This window comes from Dromiciops gliroides, chromosome 2 (genome assembly GCF_019393635.1).
Source record: "Dromiciops gliroides isolate mDroGli1 chromosome 2, mDroGli1.pri, whole genome shotgun sequence".
Taxonomy (NCBI): domain Eukaryota; kingdom Metazoa; phylum Chordata; class Mammalia; order Microbiotheria; family Microbiotheriidae; genus Dromiciops; species Dromiciops gliroides.
In genome coordinates this window covers 594174142-594197640 of record NC_057862.1, presented here as the reverse complement: position 1 = coordinate 594197640, position 23499 = coordinate 594174142, and the positions used below count along the sequence as shown (strand labels likewise).

General features: G+C 37.6%; 1 protein-coding gene across 1 annotated transcript in view; it reads left to right on the top strand.

Moving 5' to 3' along the window:
* EML6 (EMAP like 6) overlaps positions 1-23499 on the top strand; it is a 325245-nt gene that overhangs the window by 148483 nt on the left and 153263 nt on the right. Inside the window, 2 exon segments of the mRNA XM_043989586.1 lie at positions 13267-13426; positions 19748-19846. Coding sequence (XP_043845521.1) covers positions 13267-13426; positions 19748-19846 — 259 coding nt within the window.

Sequence of the window (23499 nt, the reverse complement as noted above, 5' to 3'; positions counted from 1 at the left end):
TAAAGTTATTCCCATTTCTAAGTCACATGCAGATTTGTTCCTTGACTTCTCCATTTACTAACTGAGTTAGTTGATACAGTGTCTAGAGTGCTAGACCTGACATCTGACAGACTTGAGTTCAAATCCAGGCTTTAATACTTACTAGCTGTGTGATCCTGGGCAAATTGCTTATTTATTGTCTACTTCAGTTTCCTCATCCATAAAATGGGGATAATACTAGTACCTGTCTCCCAGGATTGTCACAAGGATTAAATGAGTCAAGAGCTTTACAAATCTCAAAGTACTATATAAATTATTATTATTATTATTATCTGAGCCATAGAAACATTTATGCATATATATGTATGTATGTATGTATATGTGTGTGTACACACACACACACACACACACACACTCTTTGTATCCTGGGTGCAAGAAGAAAGACATCTAGTTCATTCAAAATATAACTTTCCTAATTGTGTGTGTGTGTGTGTGTGTGTGTGTGTGTGTGTGTGTGTGTATGTGTGTATTTGAAAGGCATTTGAATTAAGATAACTGTAGCCACTGGAGTGAGTGAAATGAAGGAATGAAGAGAAAAGCATTTAACTGTTTAGTATACACCAAACACTTGTAGTAAGTTCTGGGTAAAACAAATACAAAAATGAACGTCTTCCTGCCCTCAAGTTTACATTCTAATAGGAGGAAACAGCACAAAGAGGAGTCTCCAAAGCAGAAAGTGGAGCAAGGGTGGAGGATGGGAGGGAGCTGGCTTCAGAGCCTTGAGGAATGCCCACATTTCAAGAGCTTTTCTTCCTTTCTCAATGGGGGGAAGGTGGAAGGGAAGGAAGAACTTTATTTTTAAAATTTTAATTTCTTTTATTTAAAACAACTTTGCTGAGTGTAGTGGCACAAGCTTGCAGTCCTTATTACTGAGGAGGAAGAAGCTGGTGGATCATGTGATTTGGGCAGTTTTGAGCCGCAGAAGGGCTAAGCTCAAATGGATGTCCAGAATAAGTCTACACTAATATAATGAATTCCTGGGAGCATAAGACCACTAGGTTGCCTAAGGAGGGGTAAATTGGCTTAAGTAAAAATGCTGCAGGTCAAAGCTTCTGTGCTGATGAGATTTGGGTTTGTGAGTGACCTCTTCATTTAACAGCTTGGGTAAGATAGGGAGACTAAGTAATGTGTAATTTAAATTTCTAAATGTAGGTTCTCATCTGTCCCCCCCAGTTTTGGGGGGAAACTGACTAAAATCACTGATAAACAAGTTTAGGTTTTTAAGGGTTTATTGAAAGATAGTAAAAGAAAGAGAAAGATTGAGAACAGAATTCCTATAACCTAGCAATCCTAGCTTTCCTAACTCCCCTGTGAAGTCCTCTGCCGCCACGCCGCTCTCTCCAGCCAAAAGAGCCCGAGCTCCCTGCACAGTCTCTCTCTGCTCCCTCCTTCCTGTCCCCTCCCAGAAATGGGAGGTTCTTAAAGCTGATTGGTTGACTGGGCTGGAAGGTGGTCAAAGTTCAAAGTTGTTAGCTTCTGAGAACCATGCTTTCTTAAGTACCAGCCAGATGTGTTTAGAATCTAGTTAACTAGAAGTCAGTCAGTAATCCAGTCAAGTCAGCCAGTAATCCAGTCAGCAGTCAGTCGCCTTATCCAATTCAATGAGTTTAAATTAATCTTCAGGTGGGCTCCTGAGTATCTGCTAAATCTCATCTATCACATTCCATTATCTTGACACAGTAAGAAGACAGGAAGGAAGGACGAAAGAAAGGAAGGAAGGTGGGAAGGGGAGGGAGGGAAGGAAGGAGGAAAGGAAGGAAAGAAGGTGGGAAGGGGAGGGAGAAAAGGAGGGAAGGAAGGGAAGGAAGGAAGGAATATTCTCTTTGCAAGCTACATAGTCTTCTTTCATATGAAGCTCTATGTTATTACATAGTTACTATGTGCCCCAAGTGAGAGAATACTATTCCATTTTACTTTATAAAAAGATTTAAGAATACTTTAAATTGCCCCATTTAAAAAAATCTATAACAAGTGTCTTTCTTAGGCTTGGGATACCTCTGTGGGCATGTATAAGAACAAGATTCCAATTTAGCATAAAGTAGCAATTGGTTCCTATAAAAGCAGAAGGTACCTAAAAATATAAACCTTAAAGCACTATATAAAATCAACTATAATAGTATACGCACATGTCTTTTAATATAAAATTTTACTGTTGTTTTTGGAAACTACCATTTATAGAAGTCCTGACTTCTTAGTAGTAAGAAACAGAAACATAGTAAAAAAAAATAAAGAGAGAGAGAGAGAGAGAGAGAGAGAGAGAGAGAGAGAGAGAGAGAGAGAGAGAGAGAGAGAGAGAGAGGAAGGAAGGAAGGAAGGAAGGAAGGAAGGAATAGATTTTTGGACAATATCTTAAAATTCATTTAAAGAAATATTTTTAGTATTGGACCAATACTGTTAGTCTGCTTTATTGTCTTTCAAACCCAATGATTAAAGTTTGCTAAAAGACTTTTTGATTGTTGTGTATTTGAAATTATTATATGTTTAATAAAAACAAGTTTAAATATAAAAAATCACATAATTATGTTTTTGGAAGACACATAGAAGGCTGTCAGCGTAAGTAAGCAAATAAAACAAGCAAAAGTGAAAGCAATTTTATCATAGTTACACCTTAAGGCCCAATTGGTGGGGAGGTAACAAATAGCAAGATGAAAGAAGAAAGATTGTAGGGAGATTTTTTTCTATTCATTATAGAAAAGTAGATAAATGGTAATATCAGGATTCCCTGTGCAGTGAGAATGGAGAACTTAAGGGTTGGTAAAGGAAAATAACTGAATTCCTTTCAACTATTCAGAGAGATAGTGAAAGACATTGGAAAGCTATTGGAATGAATGATATCAGTCTTAGACTCGTGTTCTTTTCAGTGTAAAACATAAAAGAACACTTAGCAAAGTGAAATTGTGACACAAGTTTTTACACAATTTTGAAGGGGGTTGGAGGTTTATTACCAATTTTTTTTAAAAGGAAAAAAAAGGAAGAGCAGCTAGAAGAGAAATTCTTCTAACTTAAGTATCAATTTAACACAAAAGAATATTTACTAGGTATCACTGCTAAATGAAGATCTGAGATGAATGAAAGACTTCTAAGTCTCTTTGACTTGTATTTTAAAAATGAATTGCCTTAGTAAATCACCTCTTCATGGGATCCCCTTTAGAGAACAAAGTTTTGGTGTGGTTTTTTGTTTTTTTGTTTTCTCAAAGCCAGGAAATAAGCATTAAGAGAAAAAAATAGGATGACAGATTATCTAAGAAAATGGTTTATAAACTGTGTTTTATAGAACCTATAGTATTCTACCAGTTATCCTGAGGATCCTTTGAAATAACATATGGCGGGCGGAGCCAAGATGGTGGAGGAAAGACTGTGGCTCCCCCTAGCTCCTGAAAAATCCATCTACTCACTCCCAAATAATGCCATAAAACCCCCCAAAAACAAAGCAGCCTAACTCACATAAGAACAGTGAGACTATTTTCCAGCCAGAAACAGCAACTGAGATCACCTGTTGATTGGGCTGAAAGAGGAGCTCATTGGCCCAGACCCACCCAGGAACAGATGCCTCCGAGGCTTCAGCACCAGCGGCCTTTTCTGAAGCTTGGCTTGTGGACCAGTGAGGGGGTTTGGCAGTTGTCTGGGGGTAAAGTGGCTGTAATCTCTGCTGGAGATGGGGTGAAGCACCCTGGTTCTGAACCAGTGGGCTGAATCAAGTGGTGGTGGCCCAGTGGGGGTGGGGCACAGGCACTCCAAGCTTCTCACCATAGAGAATCAAATTTCAATCAGACATCTACTTCCAGCTTGAAATGAGTCAGCAAAGAAAACAGTGGATGATAGATAGCTTCTTTGGGGGAAAGATAGACCAGAATACACCTTCAGAAGATGATAATAACAAAGTCAAAGCTCCAACATCCAACGCTTCTGAGAAAAATATGAATTGGTCTCAGGTCTTGGAAGCACTCAAAAGGTACTTTGAAGAGAAAGTTGGAGAGATAGAAAGAAGATTTAGAGAGAGGGAGGAAAGAATGGAAAGAGAAATGAGAGTGATACAGGAGAGTCATGAGAAAAAAGTCAACAGCTTGAAAAGTCAAATGGGAAAGGAGATAGAAAAACTCGCTGAAGAAAATAATTGCCTATGAATTAAGATTGAACAAATGGAAGCTAGTGACTTTATGAGAAACCAAGACACAGTAAAGCAAATCCAATTGAATGAAAAAAGGGCAATGTGAAATATCTCCTTGGAAAAACAGCTGACCTGGAAAATATATCCAGGAGAGATATAGAAAATCATTAGTCTACCTGAAAATCATGACCAAAATAAGACCCTAGACATCATCTTCCAAAAAATTATAAGGGAAAATTTATATTCTAGATACAGCAGGTAAAACAGAAATTGAAAGAATCCACCAATCACCTCCAGAAAGAGATCCCCAAAGGAAAACTTCCAGGAATATTATACCCACATTCCAGAGATTCCAGGTCAAGGAGAAAAGCTGTTATTACAAAAAGCTAGGGGAAAAAAAGGAATTCAAATACTGTGGAGTTACAGTCAGGATAACACAGGATTTAGCAGCTTCTACATTAAAGGACCTGAGGTCATGGAATATGATATTCTGGAGGGCAAAGGAACTGGGACTACAACCTAAAATAACCTACCCAGCAAAACTGAGTATAATGTTTCAGGGGGGAAATGGGACTTCAATGAAAAAGAGGACTTCCAGGCATTTGTGATGAAAAGACCTGAACTGAATAGAAAATTTGACTTTCAAATACAAGACCCTAGAGAAGTATAAAAAGGTAAACAGGAAAAAGAAATCATGAGGGACATTAAAAGGTTAAACTGTTTACATTCTTACTTGAGAAGATAATACTTCCAACCCATAAGAACTCTCTCAGTATTAGGGCAGCTGAAAGGAATATACACAGACAGAAGGCACAGGTGTGAATTGAATACGAAGAGATTATATCTGTAAAGCATTTGCCCATATTTTTTGTGGGGCAGGTGGGATGGAGTAGCTTGTGTCTGGGGCTGGATTTGGGCTCAGGGCCTCCTGGATCCAGGGCTGGTGCTTTGTCCACTGTATCACCTAGTAGACCCATGATGCCATCTTTAAAATAAAGTTAAGGGGTAAGAGAAATGCACTAGAAGAAAGGGAAAGGGACAGGTGGAAGGGTATAAAAAATCTCACATAAAAGAAACAAGAAAAAGCTTAAGGAGTGGAGGGAAAAATGGGGAAGGAGTGGGGGAGTGAGTGAGCCTTACTTTCATCAGAATTGGTTCAAAGAGGGAATAACACAAGCACTCAAGTGGGTATAGTAATATATTTTGCCCTGAGGGATACTGGGAGGTGAAGGGAAAAAGCGGGGGAGAGGTGAAGGCAGATCAGGGCAGGGGGAAGTAAAAAGCATAATGCTTTTGAGGAGGGATAGGATGGAAGAAGATAGAAAAATGGAGTAAATATCAAGGGGAGGGAATAGGATCGAGGGTAATGCAATTAGCAATAGTAACTGTGAAAAAAATGATGAGCAGGATGCTATCAGAAGGATGTATGAAAAATGCAAACCATCAACAGAGGAAGAACTGATGGTATTTGAATACAGATTGAAGTATAATTTTAAGTTAGTTCTTTTTTTAAAAGTTATTCTGTCTATTTTCTTTTACAACTTGACTAATGTGAAGATGCTTAGCATAACTGCACATGTATGACTTATCATTGAATTGCTTGATTCCATAGGGAAGGTTCAGGAGGGAGGGAGGAAGAAAATTTAGAACACAAAGTTTTGAAAAAAAATCAATGTGAAGAAATGATGAGCAAGCAGATTTCAGAGAAATCTGGAAGGACTCACATGAACTGATGCTGAGTGAGATGATCAGAACCAGGAGAACATTTTATACAGTATCAACAACATTGTGTGTTGATCAACTGTGATAGACTTAACTCTTCTCAGAAATACAGTAATCCAAGATAGTTCCAAAGGACTCATGATGGAAAATGCTCTCCAAATCAAAACAAAACAAAAAAAACCCTGTGGAATCTAGATGCAGACTGAACCATACTATTTCTGCTTTTTTTTGTTTTTTGCTTTTTCTCTGATTCTTCTTTCACAGCATGGCTAATGCAGAGATATGTTTAGTGTGATTGTACATATATAATCTATATCAGATTGCTTGCTGTCTTGGGGAGAGGGGAGGGAGGGAGAAAAATTTGAAACTAGAAATCTTATAAAAACAAATGTTGAAAACTATCTCTATGTGTAACTAGAAAAAATTTAAAAATTGGGGCAGCTAGATGGCGCAGTGGATAGAGCACTGGCCCTGGAGTCAGGAGTACCTGAGTTCAAATCTGGCCTCAGACACTTAACACTTATTAGCTGTGTGACCCTGGGCAAGTCACTTAACCCTAATTGCCTCACTAAAAAAAAAAATTAAAATTAAAAAAAAAAGAAATAACATATGGCCATCACAAGCCTGAGCCAGGTGTCCCATTAACTGTCTATCCTTATCACCACTGCCTCTCAGTAGACCTAGCATCTTTCAGAGTTTGTCTCAAATGAAAATTCTTATTTTAGCCCTTTCCTGATATCCCCCTCCAAATCTGGTTTTTAAAGAACCATAGGAACTATAGTAAATGCCAACATTTACTAGATTATAGAGGAAACAAGGGAGTTCCAGAAAAACATCTACTTCTGCTTCATTGAGCAGATCATCCCTTGGGCAGATCACAATAAAAGATGGCAAGTCCTTAAAGAGATGGTAGTACCAGACCATCTTACTTGTCTCCTGAAGAACTTTTATGTGGGTCATGAAGCAACAGTTAGAACCAAACATGGAACAATTGATTGGTTTAAGTTTGGAAAAGGAGTATTACAAGACTGTATATTGTCACTTTGTTTAATTTATATGTAGAGTATGTCATGCAAAATGCCAGGCTGGAAGATTCAAAAACCAGAATTAAGGTTGCTAGGAGAAATATCAACAATCTCAGATATACAGACCATACCACTCTGATGGCATAAAGTGAAGAATTAAGAAGTGTGTGAAAATAATTATTAATAATGGATTTCTAGGAGAAACCCAGACGTTAGTTTTAGCTGCTCTCTCCCTCCTACCACAAACCAGCCTGGGAGGAGCCTTCATGTGAACAAAAAGAATGCAGATTGATTCTTTTCTTTAGCTGGGGGAAGAAGCACACCTAGACAGTTGGAAATTGATCTCTAGACCAACCCCCAAGTCATGTCAATCAATGGAGCTGAATGATGCTAACCAACTAACTTAGATCAATGTATGGTGACCAGCCTCTACCAAAAAGGGGATAAAAAGACTGGACCACGAGGGATTTGCTCTTTTCTTCTCTGGACTCTCTTCTACTCCCCACATGCTATTCTCTCTTGCTTGCTGCTTGCCCTCTTGGTTCAGAGGGCTGTTTCGTAGGGGTATGTAATTGTTAAGTCTGTAAGCCTGTGGCTAGTAGGGAAGTCAGGAAGACACATGGTCAATACTTTAGTAATATGTAATGTTAATTAATAATAAATGCTTACTGCCAAAATGGTGCAATAGCCATTAATTTGTAAGTAGCAATAATTTTAGAAATCATAGTCTAGCCACAAATAATTTAAATAACACAGACGCCTCTTGATGAAGGAGAGTGTAAAAGCTGTCTTGTAGCTTAACATAAAAAAACAACCCCCCAAAACCCCTAAAATCATGGCAACTGGTCCCATCACTTTCTGGCAGATAGAGGGAGAAGAAATGGAAGCATTGTCAGATTTTATATTCTTGAGCTCAAAGATCAGGGCAGATGGTGACTGTAGCCATAAAAATTAAGTGACATTTGCTCTTTAGAAGGAAAGCTATGACAAATCTGGACAGAAGACTAAAAAGCAGAGACATCACCTTGCTGACAGAGTTCCATATAGTCAAAGCTATGAGTTTTCTAGTAGCAGTGTATGGCTGAGAGCTGGACTACAAGGAAAGCTGAGTGCTTCAGAATTGTGATTCTGTAGAAGACTTTTGAGAGTCTCTTGGACAGCAAAGAGATCAAATCAGTCAATATTTAAAGAAATTAATTCAGGTGGGCAGCTAGGTGGCACAGTGGATAAAGCACTGGCTCTGGATTCAGGAGGACCTAAATTCAAATCTGGTCTCAGACATTTGACACGTATTAGCTGTGTGACCCTGGGCAAGTCACTTAACCTGCATTGTCCCGAAAAAGAAACAAATAAATAAATAAATAGATTCTTAAAAAAAATTAATTCAGTGTGATAGAATTCTACTGAGCTATAAGAAACGATGAGCAGGAGTTCAGAGAAACCTGGGAGGACTAGCATGAACTGATGATGAGTGAGACGAGCAGAACCAGGAGAACATTGTACACAGTTATCATCAACATTATTTGTTGATGAACTGTGATAAATTTGATTCTTCCCAGCAATACAGTGGTACAAGATAGTTCTGAAGGACTCATGATGGAAAAGGCTCTCCAAATCCAGAAAAAAAGAACTGTGGAATATAGATGCAGATTGAACCATAGTATTTCTTTTGCTTTTTGGTGCTGTTTTTCTTCTTTGAGGTTATTTCTTTTTGCTCTGATTCTTCTCTTATAACATGACTAATGCAGAAATATGTTTGATGTTATTATACATATATCACCTATATCAGATTACTCTCAGTTTGGGCTACACAGAAAAGTAGCAGGAGGACATGATCCAATGCTGCTGTTATCCTGGTCCATTGTTGTTATAGCACTTGAATTTTCAATTTTGGAAATAGGGATGGCAGAAAAACCAAGGGAGCTCTTTCAGTATGAAAGTAATGGAGCTTCGGCAGGGTGTTGGGGGTGGCAGATAAGGGGAGAAAGAATCTGGCTACATATATACTTTCGGGGGGGTGGGGAAATGAGGGTTAAGTAACTTGCCCAGGGTCACACAGCTAGTAAGTGTCAAGTGTCTGAGATCAGATTTGAACTCAGGTCCTCCTGAATCCAGGGCCGGTGCTTTATCCACTGCGTCACCTAGCTGCCCCCACTCTGTTTACTTTATAGGAATTTTATTTTGTCTTATAATTACGTGTCATACCCCCTTATTAGACAACAAGTTACAGAGGACAAGGATGGGGACTTATCCAACATCTGTCCTGTAACACCTAGTACAGAGCTCTATACATAGTAACTAGGTTTAAAAAAAATATATTTCTTGAATTGAACTGAATTTTCTAAAGCTTTCAATACACAAATGGCCCTTTAAGACTCAGGTTGTACTTCTGATAATCAATATGCTTGGAAAGTGAGGAAAAGGAAAGAGAATAAGAGATGAGAGAGTGGAGGGAGGGAGAGGGAGAAAAATGAAGGAGAAAAATAAAAGTAATAGAGAGGTCAGAAGCTAGTGCAATTCCTTCCTCCTCCCAGGGCTACTTCTTCAACCCCCAGTTCACGTTGGCAGGCTGTGTCCCCAGAAGGCAGTTGCTACTACTTTCAAGGTTCTAAGCATAAATCTAAGGGGCTAAGGTATCTTTTACTATCAATCATTAGCTCCCATTAGTGTGCTTCCAATTAACAATCAGCCAGGCAATTCGTTTTGTAGCAAAACTATTTACTAAAATAGTCTAACAAGAATAGTAGTGACGAAAACATCCCCTCCTGCAAAGTCTGAAGCATATTCTCTTACAAAAACTCACAGGATCCAAGGGGAAAGTGGGCACAAACTTAAGGAATAAAGGTAATGAAGCACATGTGTAGAGAACAGATTTGATAAGGGGTGAATTCAAAATTTCTGGTTGTTGACTCAAAACTTCCGAATGCCCTTTTCTCTCTTTGTAATCTCCCCAAGAAATTTTCCATTGTTGTAGTTCTATGTTAGGCTCCCAAGAGTTAGCATCTTTGTAAAGGACATGGTCAGCATTTCTCTCTGCCAAGATGGATCACACTTCCTGGAGCTTTCTTTCCATGAGTGACTATCACTACTGCTTCTATGTGTTGCCTCCTACTGGTCTAGTCTCTTTGATCCCAGCTGGAGTATATGAGGAACAGCAAGTAGACCAGGGTGACTTAATGGTAGTGTATATGGAGGGGGGCGTGGTATGTGTGAAGTTTAAGAAGATTGGAAAGGTACAAAGGTGTGAAGGGCTCTAAATGCCAAAAAGAAAAGTGAATATTTGATCCTGTAGCTAACAGGTAGTCACTGGAGTTTATTGAATAGGAGAGTGATATGGTCAGACCTATGCTTTATGAAAATCATCTTGGGAGTCAAATGGAGTATGTATTGGAGTGGGAAAAGACTTTAGGCAAGGAGAACTAATCATAAGGCTATTGTAATAATCCAGATAAGAGATGATGGGGGCTTGCTTCCTAGGAGGATGGCTGTGTGAATGGAAAGAAGGGGACATATAGAGACATTGTGAAGGTAGACATGACAAGATTTGTGAACAGATTGGATATTGTGGTGAATGTGAGTAAGGAGTCAAGGAGGATACCAAAGTTGCAAACTTTGATGTTCTGGAAGGTGGTAATACCTGAGATAGCAAAAGAGCAGTTGGGAGGAAGGGAGGGTTTTGAGGTGAAGAGAATGAATTCTGTTTCAGACGCGTTGAATTTGAGATGGTCATGAGACCATCTAGTTGGAAAGATCCAACTGGCAGTCCTATTTGGACTAGGGAAGAGGGAGGGGGAGAAGGGGAGGGAGGAAGAGAGAGAGAAGGAAAACACATTTGCATAGATAATGATAATCGAACCTATAAGAGCTAGCAAGGTAACTAAAAGAAAATGTTTAAAGAGAAAAGAAAAGAGAGGATCTAAGACAGAGGCTTTCCGTATATCTGCAGTTAGTGGAAAGGATTTGATGGCAATGATTCAACAAGAGACAGAAGAAGCGATCAGACAGGTAGAATGAAGAGAGAGCAGTGTCATAAGAACACAGAGAGAAGAGAGTATGCAGGAATACCTGGGTGGTCAAATAGTGTCACATACTCTAAAGATGTTAAGAAGGATGAGGATTGAGGAAGGATCATTGGATTTGGTCATTAAAAGATGATAGGTAGCTTTGGAATGATCGATTTCAATTGAGTGATAAGATTGGAAACCAGATTACAAGAGTCAGAGAAGTGAATGAGTGGAGAGAAAGGAGATAACTGGAGCAGACTAGAGTTTGGCCAAGAAAGGGAGGAGAGATAAAGGCTAATAATGTGAAGTGAGTTGGTTTTTTTTAAATAATATTTTATTTTTCCCCAATTACATGTAAAAACAATTTTTAACATTCATTTAAAAAATTTTTGAGTTCCAAATTCTCCCCCCCCACCAAGATGGTAAGCAATTTGACATGTTATACATATGCAATCATGCAAAACATTATTTCAGTATTAGTCATGTGAAAGAAGACAGACCAAAAATTTAAATTAAAAAAAAACCATAAAAAAGTGAAAAAACCCCAAATCTGCATTCAGATATCCATAAGTTCTTTCTCTGGAGGTGGATAGCATTTTTCACCATGAGTCCTTTGGGATTGTCTTGGATCTTTGTATTAATGAGAATAGCTAAATCATTCACAGTTATTCAGCATACAATATTGCTATTTTGTTGTTGTTCAGCCATTTTCAGTCATGTCCAACTTTTTGTGAACCCATTTGGGTTTGGTTTTGTTTTTTGGCAAAGACGTTTGCTATTTCTTTCTCCAGATCATTTTAGAGATGAGCAAACTGAGGCAAATAGAGATTAAGTGACTTGCCCAGGTAAGCAGGTATTTGAGACTAGGTCTTCCTGACTCTAGACCTGGCGCCTACTGAGCTCCCTTACCTCCCACATGAAACTTTTCCTGGTCTTCCCAGATGCTACTGCCCCTCCCCCACAAAATTGTGTTGTATTTACCTTGCATACATTTTGTACTTACTTGTATGTAATATAAGTAAATACATTTAGTAAATATGTTTGAGATAGCTGAGTGGATGGAACCCTGGGCCTGGAGTTAGGAAGATCTGAGTTTGAATTCAGCCTCACACTTTTTATAACTGTGTAACCTCGGACAAGTCACTTAATCTCTGTCCCAGTTTGTTCACCTATAAAATGGGGATAATAATAGCACCCACCTTCTAGGGTTGTTGTGAGGATCAAATGAGATAATATTTGTAAAATTCTTAGCATAGTTCCTGGTAAATAGTAGGCACTTGATAGATGCTTATTTCCTGCCTTTCCTTTCTTCCTCCCCTTCCCAATATGTGTACATGTTGTTTTACCCAATGTAATGAAAGCTCCTTGTGGGCAGGGACCATTTTGTTTTTATCTTTGTATTCCTAGTACCTAGAATAGTGTCTGTCACATAGTAGGCTCTTGATAAAGCTTATTGATGAATTGGTTCCCTCCTTCCTTCCTTCTATCCTTTCTTCCCTCTCTTTCTTTCTTCTGCTCCTCCTCCTCCTCCCTTTAGAAATGTTATAGTCTATTGTTTATTTGGTGAATTTAGAAACTGGGTGATTTTCCTTTTAGAAATTTCAAAACGATCATTGAATTTTTAGTTTCTTGCTACTAGAGGTTCCTCCAAATACTATTGGTGCTTTGAAAAAGATTTATTTTGATAGGAAAATTGCCAATAAACCCTAAGTATATCCATTTGAAGTTCTTCTGGGGGCACAGTGATTTATGTAAAATAGAAATTTTCATTTAAAAAATGCATAATCCTTGGTGACAGACTTGGAAATAGCAAGTGACTCTGTGACCCTTCAGAGCCTTGCTATCATAACAAGTCTAACGATTGGTAGTGTTTTGCAGACAGGTTTAATTAACTCTAAGTGGGGCACTTTTCCAAGCTGTCAGCATTTTTTCAAAGGTACATGAGATGGCTTGAAAGGTAAACAATATTTTCAAAATCAGTATGCAAATATAGTCAACAACAGTAATTATAGAACTCACATAGAGGAGTGATCAGCCTTTCAAATGAACCAAATACAACCAAAATAGTCACATCTGTTTTTCATGGCAATCCACCAGTCTAAATTTGGCTAAATGTTCCCATTGCTGAATTGTACTGTCTGTATTCGCTTAGGTTAAACATTGTTCTTTAGATTAATCAGATAAATTATTTTAGTACCAATTTCAATACCTTTTCTCTTGACATTATAGGCATAGAGAAGTGACAAATAAATTGGAATAATTTGGAGAATATAAAAATGTCAATATTTTCTTTGACTTTGATGAGTTTTTGCACTGATTAGATCAGTTATAAGTGTTGCCTAGACTTTTTTTTTCTTCTCTCTTTCAGCCTTGCCTTACATCCGGATAAAACCTTGGTTGCGACTGGACAAGTTGGGAAGGATCCTTATATTTGTATTTGGGATTCTTATAATGTACATACTGTTTCTATTCTTAAAGATGTACATACACATGGAATTGCTTGCCTGGCTTTTGATTCAGATGGACAGGTATGGATACTTTCAGTTTCTGTTTTTTAAGTATTGTCTTTGTAGTCTCCAAAATTCTTAAAACTTGCAGTATTTTTGGAATCATAATTTGAAGCCAATAGTTGAATGTGTCTGCAGTAGTTCTTGATTTGGTGAAAGGGCTGTGAGCAGAAAAACTTCCATAATGGTAGCTCTTCTGATGTGTGTGTGTGTGTGTGTGTGTGTGTGTATACACACACACACACACACACACACACACATATATATATACTCAAAGGAGAAGCAGAAGTCTTAAAGGTGGCCATCTTTTAGTTTGGAGGCAAATCTAAAACAGGATGGGAACAAAGAAATGTTTCTCTGTATCAAACAGATGTAGGGAATGGACTTCTGGAAAGCCTTATGAGCTCTTTAAAAAAGTTTGGAATTTCAGAAAGAGCACTGGACTAGGAGCCACAAAGGACCTGGATTTTAATCCAACCTCTGGCATTCATAAACTGTGTCCCCATGGACAAATCACTGAGCCTCACTTTCCTCATCAGGAAAAAAAAGGAATAATAATAATTACATTTAAATGTTATAATACATTAATTGCATATCATATTAATATAATATACTGTATAATAAACATTTTTATATTGTATAATAATTATATTCCCTATTTTAAATATATTTTTATTATAATATAATAATAAAAAAGAACTAATACCTATAATACGGTACCTATGTCACCAAACTGCAGTGAGGATCAGTTGGGATAATGCATGTAAGCCACTTTGTAAACCTCAAAGCAGCATAGATATTATGGAGGTTCTGCGATTGGTGCTTCCTAGAAAACAGCTACCCAGGATTGAAAACAAGACTGCAGAGGGACAGGCCTCATTATGGGAATGCCTTGATGGTTCTTCCAGCCAGCGTGATTTATGTTTCCTAGCAGTGAGGATTAGAGAACAGTAATCTGTAGATGGGACTCTGTGGCTGAAAGGAACTGGATTTTAAAGAGATTTATGAAATCTCCTTCTCTGAAAGTCGCTACAGAAACAGTTTTTGATCAATTTGAGACAGTTGTGATTCTTCTGAAAAGTGAAGAAATAGCCAAAATTAATAGATATTGGGATTGGAAGAGACCATAGGAATCATTCAGTCCAACCTTTTTATTATAGACATGAGGAAGCTAAAGTCCCCAGTGGTTAAGCAGGTCACGCAGCTAGTTAGTAGAAGAATAATGAATGGCTAGAAAACAAGCCTTCTGACTTCCTGATGGTCCCATCAAAATTATATATGTATCTATATATGATTTTAATATACACACATACAAATATATACACACACGCATACATGTGTGTATACATGCATATGTATGTGCATACATGCATGCATACATATGTATCCCATCAATTTGGCCATCTCTCTTACTGTGTCCTGATAAAACTTATTATTGATTTTTGGGGGGGGGCGAGAATTGTGGTTAAGCTAGGTGATAGTATCCTTAATATTTTTAAATTGGGGGGGAGGGTAGGTGCTGTTATTATCCTCATTTTTATAGCTGAGGAAACTGAGACAAACAGGAGGTAAGTGACTTGCCCAGGGTCACACAGCTAGCAAGTTTCTGAGACTATATTTGAACTCAGTTCTTCTTAACTCCTACCCTGAGCTCTATTCACTGTGCCACCAGCTGCTACTGTTTTCCCAGATGAGGAAACTGGGACAAAGGTTAAATGACTTGCCCAGTAGCAAAAAACTAGGAAGTGTCTGAGTCAGAATTTGAACTCATGTCTTTCTGACTAGGCCTAGTAGGTTGTTGGCTTCTGAAACAACCTTAGGAAAACTATAGTGGTGTATACACACACACACACACACACACACACACATATATGAAGACATTTTGAGGAGAGATAAGCATGCATACAAACACACACACAATAATGCAAAGTAGGGCATTGTAGGAATAAGGAACACATGAACAAAGGCAGAAAAGGAGAGGGCATATTCTGAAAACAGTAAGACACTGAATTTGGCTAGAGCGTAGGGGGTATAAAAATGAACAGTATGAGATCACTATGGTCCCAAGAAATTTATTCCATTCCAGGGGTTGTCCTGTTTGGAAATTTTTTTTCAACAACTTTGTTGAATTTTCCAAACAATAACGTTGTTCAGAATTTTTTATTTCTATCCTGATATTTATCTATCAGTAGATGAGAAACAGGCATATAGGTAGCACAGTGGAAAGAGTACTGAGCCTGGAGTCATCTTGAGTTCAAATCCAGCTGCAGACACTTACAAGCTGTGTGACTCTGGGCAAGTCACTCAACCTTGTTTGCATCTGTTTCCTCATTTATAAAATGAGCTGGAAAAGGAAATGGAAAGCACTCCCATATCTTTGTCAAGAAAACCCCAAATGGGGTCATGAAGTTTTGGACACTACTGAAAAATGACTGAAGATGAGAAACAATGCAGTTATATTGGAAAGGGGTATAGATTTGAACTCAGGACAGACTTGAATTTCAATCCTGCCTCTGATTCAAAATTACAAACTAAGTCAATGATGTGACCATGTGCAAGCCTCTATGAGCCTCAAGTTTCCTCATCTGTAAGATAGTAATGATAAGGGGCAGCTAGATGGCACAGTGATTAAAGCACTGGCCCTCGATTCAGGAGTACCTGAGTTCAAGTCTGGCCTCAGACACTTGACACTTACTAGGTGTGTGACCCTGGGCAAGTCACTTAACCCCCATTGCCTGCAAAAAAAAAAAAAAGATAGTAATGATAAAACTTACTTTTCAGGGTTGTCTTGGGGACCAAATGAGATAATATATGGAAAGCTTATTAAAAACCCTAAAGTACTATTTAAATAGAAGCTATTATTTCAGTGTGTATATTATATAGCCTTATAAACTGGGCCAGTATGAGTTCATTTTCATATACAGTTTATGTGCATATATTTACACATAAATGTCTACCTTATTATTTTGAGTTTTCATCTGTTTTAGCCATGCACACACTCACACACAGACTTAATAGATGGAGCGATTCACTGCTCATATTTACTTTGATGTTGTTGCAAATATGTTTTCCTAAACATTTCTTTATCAAGATATGTTCTGGGCTATCTGAAAAAGAAAAAAAAACACTAAATGAGATGAGAGATGAGAGACTTTCATTTGCTTGCCTTTATTTTATGTTAGAATCCCAACTATTTCATTTTTAGATTTGTTTTATTGGGGAAATCAAACAATCCATAGTATTTACTTGCCAGTTGACAAAAATGTCTTTCTAGTTGTTTCCCATGATGCATTTCCTGGCTCATTGCTGCCTATTGCTTCAGGGTATGTAGTTATTCCCAGGTCAGAGTCCTATGGGATCCAGTGATATTTAGAAATAGATAAATGGTGTGTCATTTCGCAACCAATGAAAGGTCATAGAAAATGCCTTTAAAGTAGTTAAAGGAATGTTACATGAAATTTGAACTAAATTGATTTCCTTTTGTTTTTCTATTCAAGTAATAGAATAAGCTGACTCCAAGGTACTCTAGCATAGCCTGAATGGCTACTTCTAGAAGATTGTATAGAGTGAGTTTATACATTGGCTAGGGCTGTACTCTCTGACCTCTGATGTCCCTTATAACTCTAAGGTTCTCCAGCTCTGTGAAGAGTGGTTTTATTTATTTGTAATGATTTTGTGGATTTTCTTTTAGAAGAATAATACCTGAGATGCCCCCTCACATATGGGTGGCTGAAAAAGCTACCAGAGATTTGAGTCATTCAAAACCACGAGTGTTTTTATTTTTACCAGCCATCCAGAATCCATGAGTTCAAAACAAAAGACTTCAATCAAACAGCATAACAAATAAAGTAACAAGAGTCCCCTATGCATACATAGGATACACTCTTCCACAGGTGACCATATTACCCATGAGGAAGAGTGCATGGATACTGAAACTGTATCTCCCAAACATTTTGAGGATTCAACCAAAAAACTCCAGAAACCTCCCTGGAGCTGTGTGGAACCTGGGCACTGAGTTGGGCATTGCTTCTGAACAGGAAATGATGCTATGTGGGTAAGGCAGGGAGGGTCTACGTTCTTGCCCTTATTATGCATATAGTATGGCAAGAATACAAATAGAAAAATAAGACAGTTCTCTCTGTTCAAATCTTACATTCGAATTGGGAGAGACAGCTAGAAGAATTCAACTTCGAGGTGGCTGTAAAGGGCCAGTGATCTTTAGGTTCAGTGGAAGAGTGGAGAGCAAGGCCCAGGAGTCCTGAGGGGAAACTGTTGGGCAGGATGAATGCTGATGGGATCTCAGTGGGTAGGATGGAGATGCAGTCACCCTTTAGAGGCAAAAAATAATGCTTTGATTCTTTCATTAATCTGTCATTTTGGGGCAGCTAGGTGGCACAGTGGATAAAGCACCAGCCCTGGATTCAGGAGGACCTAAGTTCAAATCTGGCCTCAGACACTTGACAGCTGTGTGACCTTGGACAAGTCACTTAACCCTCATTACTTTGCTCCCCTCCCCAAATCTGTCATTTTGTTGGTAGAGGCATTCCCTTCACCAGTGAAAAAAACAAGTAAATAAAATATATTGTCCACTTTATACTTAATTATAAAGAAACATTCTTAATTTTTGACCAGATATGTGATTTTATCAGTGTAGCAAGTTCCCACAGTAAGGAAACTGCTCTACCAACACACATCCATGCATCATTATTTGCTATGCTTTAATTTATAGTCTCAAAGAATTGTCAGGGGAGAAAGGGTGCTACTGAGGAGTTAAGTGACTTGCTCATCGTCAGTTAGGTCTCTTCCTGATTCTAAGACAGCTTCCTATCCACTATGCCTGAGGCAGCAGGATAGCTTTGGAATAAAAAACTATTCCACTTTCATATTCATCACATGGGATAAAATGGCATCATCTAGTCATTCCCTCTAGTGGCAGAAATGGAAATTTGGAGACGTTAAGAAAAAAATTTTAGAGTGAGCCCTGAATGAATCTTTAATATCCCATATAAACACAAATAGTACTGCATATTTTATATGCTGAATATATCTCCAATAGAGTCCAATCTTTAATGAAGGACCCCAGACAATAACAATAATAATTTATATTTGGATCATACTTTCATGTTTACAGTGTATTATTTCAATCACCCCTCAAAATGATTCCAGGAGGACTGGGAGGGAAGCAATGATCACCTACATTTTATACCTATGGACACTGAGACTAAGAGACACTGTGATTTGTCCAAAAATCAAATATTTACCCAGTTAGCAGTGATAGATTTTGGGTTAGATCCCATCCATTTCCTGATTCCTAACTCAGCACTTTTCCCACTTTATCACATTGCCTCACTATGTATGTGTTCTTTTTCAGCATTAAATTTTCAGAGGTTTGTATTATATATATTTTGTGTGTGTATATATATATATATATATGTATGTATGTATTGTCTGATTTTGATTTTGCACATACCTATATTGTTAGTTTTTAAATTAATGTTTTTTATTGGAAGAAAAATTCTGGTCCTAACTAAATATTTCAAAGCAGAGGCAAGAAAACTAGATTAGTTTTATTAGGTATAACTTACTCTTTAAACTGATATTGATGGAACATAAGCTGAAGTATACTATTTTTCATTTTCTTTCATTTTTTTCTTTTAATCAAGTTTTCTTGTGCAAAATGACAAATATGATCATGTTTTACATAATCATACATGTATGACCCATATCTGATTGCTTGCTGCCTCAGGGAGAGGAGAGGGGAGGGAGGAAAGGAGGGATAAAAATTGGAACCCAAAGCTATAAATAAAAATGTTTGTGACATTAAAAAATAACTTATTCTTTAGTTTATTAAATGCACATGGATTATTATCAATTTAGAATAATGGCTATAACCATATTTCTCTTCTCTCATACATATCTCATATTTTCCCTCTCTCTTTATGTTTTGCTTCTTCAGTTTCAAGTTTTATTTGATTTCTTGATATCAGAAAACTGGACTCTGTAATCCAAACCTGAATTAAGTGTATGAGATAAACCCTACCCTCAGTTTGTCTTCCTTTATCACTTCTATTGATTTCAGCCAAAACTTTATGGGAAAAATCTAAAACCAAGATTAGTACTAATATCTGATCACTTAAATTTGTGTAATCAATTTACAAGCTTTGCCAATTATTACTGAATTTTCAGCATAGATTAATGGTAGACATATGCTGTGTTGTCTTTAGGGTTTTTTTCTTAATTTTAAATAAATTTGGAAAAATCACCTTGCACACATATGTTCTAAACAGGAAAAAAAATTCTTTGTCATAATCTCCAATTGACAACCCGATGTTCTTTTCTTAGCGTTTAGCCTCTGTGGGATTGGATGCCAAAAACACAGTCTGCATTTGGGACTGGAAGAAGGGAAAACTACAGGCAACAGCAACTGGCCATTCAGACAGGGTAATTATACTGCACTGACTCATTCATAATGAAAATATACAAAAGCTCTTTCTGTGTACATGTGTATATAAGATATCTTTTTTAAAAAATAACTTTTGTTCTTAACACTTTAAATTCTTTTGAAGTCATTGCTAATTCATTTTTTAAATGTTTTTGTTTTGTTTTGTTTTGCTGGGCAATGAGGGTTAAGTGACTTGCCCAGGGCCACACAGCTAGTAAGTGTCAAGTGTCTGAGGCCAGATTTGAACTCAGGTCCTCCTGAACCCAGGGCCAGTGCTTTATCCACTGTGCTACCTAGCTGCCCCATATTTAGTTATTTGTGAACCTGTTGCCTTCTAGAAAATGTAAGCCCCTTAAGAACATGGATTGTCTCATAATTGTATTTCTATCCCCAGTAACAGTACATGGCAAGTAGGGAGGTGATTAACTAGTGTTTATGGATTCATTGGCTGATGGAGGAAATACCTGTATACGTTGAGTATACTTTTATAAAAAAATGAATTGACAGGGGCAGCTAGGTGGCTCAGTGGATAAAACACTGACCCTGGATTCAGGAGGACCTGAGTTCAAATCTGGCCTCAGACACTTGACACTTACTAGCTGTGTGACCCTGGGCAAGTCACTTAACCCTCATTGCCCCACCCCAAAACAAACAAATAGCTAAATATATAATATAGGCATAAACACATAAATATATGAATTTGTTTATATACATTTATTTTATATATACAAAAATAACAAAGATTAAAAAGAACTAGGGAATACTTAGAATTGAGGGAACAAGAAAGGCCTGTCAAAGGAGGTGAGGCTTGAGATGAGCCAGAAAAGGAACTAAGATTTCCAAGAGCAAGAAGAACATTTAGGGCATGAGGCACAGCCTATGTATAGAAAGACACAGAGGAGGTAAATGAATTGTGTATAGGAAGAGGGTGAAGAAGGAATGAGCATCTATATAGTGCCTACTATGTGCCAGGCACTGTGCTAAGTGCTTTACAATACCTTATTTGATTCTCACAAAAAGCTTGCAAGGTAGGTGCTATTATTATCTCCATTTTACAATTGAGGAAACTAGAAGTTAAGTGATTTGTTCATGTTCACACAGCTAGTAAGAATCTGAGACTGGATTTGAACTCTTTTCTTCTGGAAAAGGTATGCTGGAGACAGATTGCAAAGGGCTTTAAATACCAAAGAGAATTGTCTGTATTTTAATCTAAAAGGAATGTGGAGCCCTTTTTAAATTGAGGAATGACATGGTGAGATCTGGCCTTTAGGAATGCCAATTTGACAGCTGTGTGGAAGATGTATTAGAGAGAAGAAAACCCAGATGAGTGATGAGAGCATATATTTGCATCTAATGGTAGTGAGGGTGGGGGAAAGGGAGGGAGAGAGAAGAAAAAGAGGAAAAAGAAAAGAATGTCACACAATAACTTTCTTATATATCTAAAAGGAATAGCAAGTTGTACACAGTAGAGTTGCGGTTTGATATACAATCATCTGGGGGTTTTCTATTCTACCATATTATGGAAAAGCTTGTTTTATTTCTTAAGGTGAGAATAAAATAAATAAAAATTTTAAAAGCAAAGAAATGATAAGGGCTTAGACAAGGGTGGTTGCCGTATGACTGAGAAGACGGATGAGAGAGATATTGATGACTTGGAATTCACAAGGCTTGGCGACTAATTGAATATGGGGGTGGAAGGAGAGTGAAGAGTTGAGGCTGACTTTTAAGTTGCAAGCTTGGGTGCCAAAGGATGGTGGTACCTTTGACAGAAATATACAAGGAAGGGGGAAGCATGGGATTAGACAGAAAGGTAAGTGTTGTGGAGGTCATATTGAGTTTCAGGTGGCTGTGGCACTTCCAGGTGGAGATGTCAAACAGGCAATTGGAGATTCAGGCCTGGAACTCAGGAGAGAGATGGAGGCTGGATATCTAGAATGGGGCATCATTTGCATGGAGATGAAAAATTGAATCATTAGAGCAAATTAAATCTCTGAGAGCCTATAAAGAGAAGAAATGATGGTCTAGGACAGAGCTCTAGAATATATCTGCACAGGGGCAGAATATGAACTTGTAAAAGAGACAGGATTATTTGTTTGATGGGTTAGAAGAGAACTTGGAGACAGGAGTATCTAAAACCCAAGAGAGGAGAGAGTATGTATGATGTCATTTGTGTCAAACATTGAAGATTTATTAGGAAAGATGAAGAATGGGAAGAGATTATTGGATTTAACAGTAAAGAGATGATTGATAACCTTGTAGAGAGCAGTTTGCTTAGAGTAGTGGGATGGATGCCAAATTACAAGGGATTGAGCAATGAGTTCTAGAGATGGCAAAGTGGAGTTAATGGAAATAGATAGTTCCCACCACCACCACCCATGAGTTTGACTATGAAAAGAAAAAGAAATATTATAACTCGAGGGGATGATAAGTTGTGAAGCTTTTTAAAGGATGGAGATCAGATCATGTTTGTTGGTAGCAGAAAAAGAACACATAGATAAAGAAAATTAGGACAAAAATATTGTATGATCAAATGGACAAGCTCCTGGATGAGACAGGACAGAATGGGATCAAGGTAATAGGTAGAGGAGTTGGAATTGGCAAGAACCATTACCGCATAAGGTTACTTTGGTATGACCTGTTCTTGATGAATCACATTACTTCTAGGACTTCCCACCACGAGCCTAGCTTTCCATCCACTATACCTCCCATATACACATATATGCCATAAAAATTAAGTTATATTTAATGATCCCAAGTGTCTTTTTTGTCTGTGTGCAGCTCCTATTAAAATCAGTAAGATTTAATTGAATAATTGCATGCAATCAGGGAAGAAGGAATAGGATAACTACTTATAGTCTGTAAGAATTATATGTCTCAAAAATGTTTTGAATAATACACTTTTTTGCTTCACTGTTTTAAATTTCTAACAATGGTTGATTTTTAAAATATGCCTTATTAATAGCTTGAGCTGCTATGTAGTGTATAGTTTGTTGAATAGAATTGAATTGAGTTATGTTCCCTAAAGTGAGGTTCTACAATTGAATGCAAATAGGAAACTGGCCTGGTCATATTTGGGAAATCGAATCATGTTTTTTAATGACTCCATGCTTCACACTTCTGTAAAGTATGTGTGTGCTGGACACTCGCTAGCTGTGTGACCCTGGGCAAGTCACTTAACCTTCATTGCCCTACCCCCTAAAATATATGTGTGTGTATATGTATATGTATATATACATATATAACATTTTTTAAAAATGTGAGTATCTTCCTTCTTAATGGTAAATGACTGCAGATCATGGGAAACCCCAACTTCAGAAGAGTCACAATTGCAGGAGCCTGGTGGGTGCAGGATACTCATAATGAGTCAATCTCCAAAAGTATCCTAAGGTGTGCATAATAGACAAGGTATTGAACCAGTCATGTTTTGAAAATGAGTGACTCATTCCCCAATTGAGAAATGGTCAAAAGATATGAACAGGCAGTTTTCTGATGAAGAAACCAAAGCTATCTATTCCCATATGAAAAAATGCTCTAAATCTCTAATGATTAGAGAGATGCAAATTAAAACAACTCTGAGGTACCACCTGACACCTATCAGATTGGCTAAAATGACAAAAAAGGAAGATAATAAATGTTGGAGAAGCTGTGGGAA